The 3,275-nt window shown below is 42.1% G+C and overlaps 1 protein-coding gene across 2 annotated transcripts; it reads right to left on the bottom strand.

Moving 5' to 3' along the window:
• Positions 1 to 206: 206 nt before the first annotated feature.
• Positions 207 to 2,627, bottom strand: LOC137771396 (olfactory receptor 8B8-like). 2 transcript variants are annotated; one of them, XM_068554687.1, is made up of 2 exons: positions 2,613 to 2,627; positions 207 to 1,127 (listed from the first exon to the last, which is right to left on the bottom strand). In XM_068554687.1, the coding sequence occupies exons 1-2, from the start codon at positions 2,625 to 2,627 to the stop codon at positions 207 to 209; spliced, it is 936 nt and encodes a 311-aa protein (XP_068410788.1). The 2 variants fall into 2 exon arrangements, with proteins under 2 accessions (XP_068410788.1, XP_068410789.1); XM_068554688.1 differs by lacking the exon at positions 2,613 to 2,627 and having other exon boundaries at positions 207 to 1,148.
• Positions 2,628 to 3,275: the final 648 nt, after the last annotated feature.

The following is a 3,275-nucleotide window of genomic DNA, read 5'->3' as shown; positions in this document are numbered from 1 at the left end:
AGAAATAAGATAGAACTTAACTAAATGATCCTAAACGTCCACTGAATGTGAGTATCCTCTAGTTTTAAGAATCTTAATTTAAAGGGCTCTTAAAATGGGAAGGACAAACTTGTTTGAGAAAGAGTGAAAATTTTCTCCATGTAACCAGTGGAACTTGAATCATCTATGGAAGGAAAAATGTCCCTTTCCTAAGTATTGCCTCTTTCTCAGCAGAATGATTTTTTGCTCAAAGTTTTCTTCAGAGCAATTTTGACGTCCTTATTCCTCAGGCTATAGATTAATGGGTTGAGCATGGGCACCACAATGGTATAGAACAAGGAGGACACTTTCGCCGGGTTCATGGGTAAGAGAGAAGATGGTTTGAGGTACATGAACGCCCCTGACCCAAAGAAAAGAGAAACCGCAATTATGTGGGAGCTACAGGTGCTGAAGGCTTTGGACCTGCCCTCGGTGGAGCTGATGTGGAGGATACTGGAGAGGATGAGGGCATAAGAAAGGAAGATGGTAGCTGAGGGCACACTAATATCAATACCCACAACAACAAAAACTACCGGCTTATTTACATACGTGCTGGTGCAAGAGCACTCATGAAGGGGAAGGATGTCACACATGAAGTGGTCAACAAGTTTGTTGGCACAGAAGGTCAGTCTCCCCATGCATACTGTGTGGGCCATGGCCCTAGCAAACCCCATTATGTAGACACCCAGCAAAATAGGTAAGCAGACCTGGGGAGACATGCTGGCCGTGTACACCAGCGGGTTACAGATGGTGACATAGCGGTCATATGCCATCGCTGACAGGATGAAGGACTCAGAGACAACAAAGAAAAGAAAGAAGAAGAGCTGAGTCATACACCCTGCATAGGAGATGATGATCTTCGTTGAGACAAAACTCATCAGCATTTTGGGAGTGATAACAGTGGAATAGCAGAAATCTATGAAGGACAAGTTATAGAGGAAAAAGTATATGGGGGTGTGCAGGCGAGAGTTGAGTCCAATCAGGGTTATCAAGCTCAGGTTCCCCACCACAGTGACCACGTAGAAACCTAGAAACAGGAAGAAGAGGGGGATCTGGAGCTCCTGCTGGTTGGTTAAGCCTTCGAGGATAAACTCTGTCACAGAAGAGTTCTCAGCTACCGTTCTCATTTAAGGCACTCTGTGGGAACAAGGGAGAAGAGTCACTTAGAGGGAGAGGGGGAGAGAGCACTGCTGCCCTCCCTGTCACCTCCCAGTTCTTTAGAATTAGATCCACACTTAGATATTTTGGACTTCAGCAGAAAGGTCTTTCTGGAAGCTATGGGTCTGTTCCCATGACCCCCTAGTGACTCTGCCTCTGGAGCACCATTGGGGGACGGATCTGCCTCCAAGAGGAGGGCCACTGCTGCTGGGAAGAAGGGACCCAAGGATGCACTGAGGAGTCTCCTGGATCTTTACTTCAGTCCATTTGTTGTGTCATTCCGACTCCATTGTCTGCTCAAGTTTACAGTAACTGGGGTCAGTCTCTGGGAAGAGTCCTCTGAGAGGATGGAGCCAGCCCAGCTGTGCTAGAGTGTCCACCTCATGGTCAACTTGGACAGACCAGAAAAGGAAGGTGGTCCTTCCCAAAACCTTTACTACATGAGGGTGGGGACTTAGGATAAGTTCAGCCCAGATGCCATCACTCACCTCTTTCAGTCTGCAGCTTTAGCCCTGTCCCTGTCGGTCCAACTCTTGCCCTCGATTGTTCAGACAGACAGATGGCTCTGGTGCTAACACAGGTGAAGGAACTAAGCGTGGCCCCTTTAGTCCCTGTTCTATCTGGGGGATCAGAACTTGGACTGCCTTCGAATTCTTTCTGAACTAAAGAACTTGATATCTGATTGAGGCTTTGCCCTGAGGCTTTTTTCCAGCTTGCAGAAGGGAGACAGCATCCTCGCCTGTAATCAGTGCCAGGTGGTGACAGGAGACTGAGCAGTTTTATTCTGGTTTTAGAGATCTAGGGACCTGATTGGAAGTAGAAAGCCAGAGGTCCCTTGGGGCCACAGCCCTAAAAATTAACTCTAAAAAGAAGGAACTTTTGCTTATACCCTGGATAATATTTGAATGGGATTTTAGAAACATTATTTGTTCAGTTAACAGCTACTCAGTGAAATGTAAAAATAATAATTTACCACTTATTGAGCACTTATTATATACGTATACCCAACAGTCTTCCTCTCCTAGCACTTGCATGCTGAACCCAGCATGCAAGGATCCAAAGCATTTTACATATAATACTTTATTTTAATTCTCCCCCAAATCCTATGAACTAAGTTTTATCACTCCAATTTTAGAGACGAAGTATTTTACTAAATGTTACAAAGGTCATATGAAATCTAGGTCCATCTAACTCCAAATCCGGTATTTTTAACAATTGCATTTAATATCTCCCTGTGGGAGATAACTAAATGTATAAAGTCTTATCTTCAAGGCTCTGACATTCTCTTGGAAAAGATAAGATAGAATATATCTTACTAAATATGCAAAAAAATAATAAGATCCAGAAAAAATTATTTATTAAAAATAAAATGCATCTCTTCAATAAGCGGTGCTGGGAAAACTGGACAGCTACATGTAAGCGAATGAAATCAGAACATTCCTTAACACCATACACAAAAATAAACTCAAAATGGATTAAAGACCTAAATGTAAGGCTGGATACTATAAAACTCTTAGAGGAAAACGTAGGCAGAACACTCTTTGACATAATTTCGATCCACTTCCTAGAGTAATGAAAAACAAAAACAAAAATAAACAAATGGGACCTAATTAAACTTAAAAACTTTTGCACAGCAAAGAAACCATAAACAAAACCAAAAGATAGCCCTCATAATGGAAGAAAATATTTGCAAACAAAGCAACCGACAAGGGATTAATCTCCAAAATATACAAACAGCTCATGCAGCTCAATATCAAAAAAACCAACCCAATCAAAAAAATGGGTGGAAGATCTAAATAGACATTTCTCCAAAGAAGACATACAAATGGCCAAAAAGCACATGAAATTGGTAGAGCCACTATTGGAGAACAGTCTGGAGGTTCCTTAAAAAACTAAAAACAGAGCTACCGTATGATCCAGCAGTTCCACTCCTGGTCATATATACAGAGAAAACCATAATTTGAAAAGATACATGTGCCGCAGTGTTTGTTGCAGCACTATTTATAATAGCCAGGACATGGAAGCAACCTAAATTTCCATCAACAGATGAATGGATAAAGAAGATGTGATACATATATACAATGGAATATTACCCAGCC

Source organism: Eschrichtius robustus, chromosome 11 (genome assembly GCF_028021215.1).
Source record: "Eschrichtius robustus isolate mEscRob2 chromosome 11, mEscRob2.pri, whole genome shotgun sequence".
In the NCBI taxonomy this organism is placed as follows: Eukaryota; Metazoa; Chordata; class Mammalia; order Artiodactyla; family Eschrichtiidae; genus Eschrichtius; species Eschrichtius robustus.
The sequence above is the reverse complement of the archived record's forward strand: the minus strand, read 5'-3'. Positions and strand labels throughout refer to the sequence as shown.

What these genes read in the sequence shown, in the direction of transcription:
- LOC137771396 (XM_068554688.1), bottom strand. Translation starts at nt 1,145, where the DNA reads ATGAGAACGGTAGCTGAGAACTCTTCTGTGACAGAGTTTATCCTCGAA.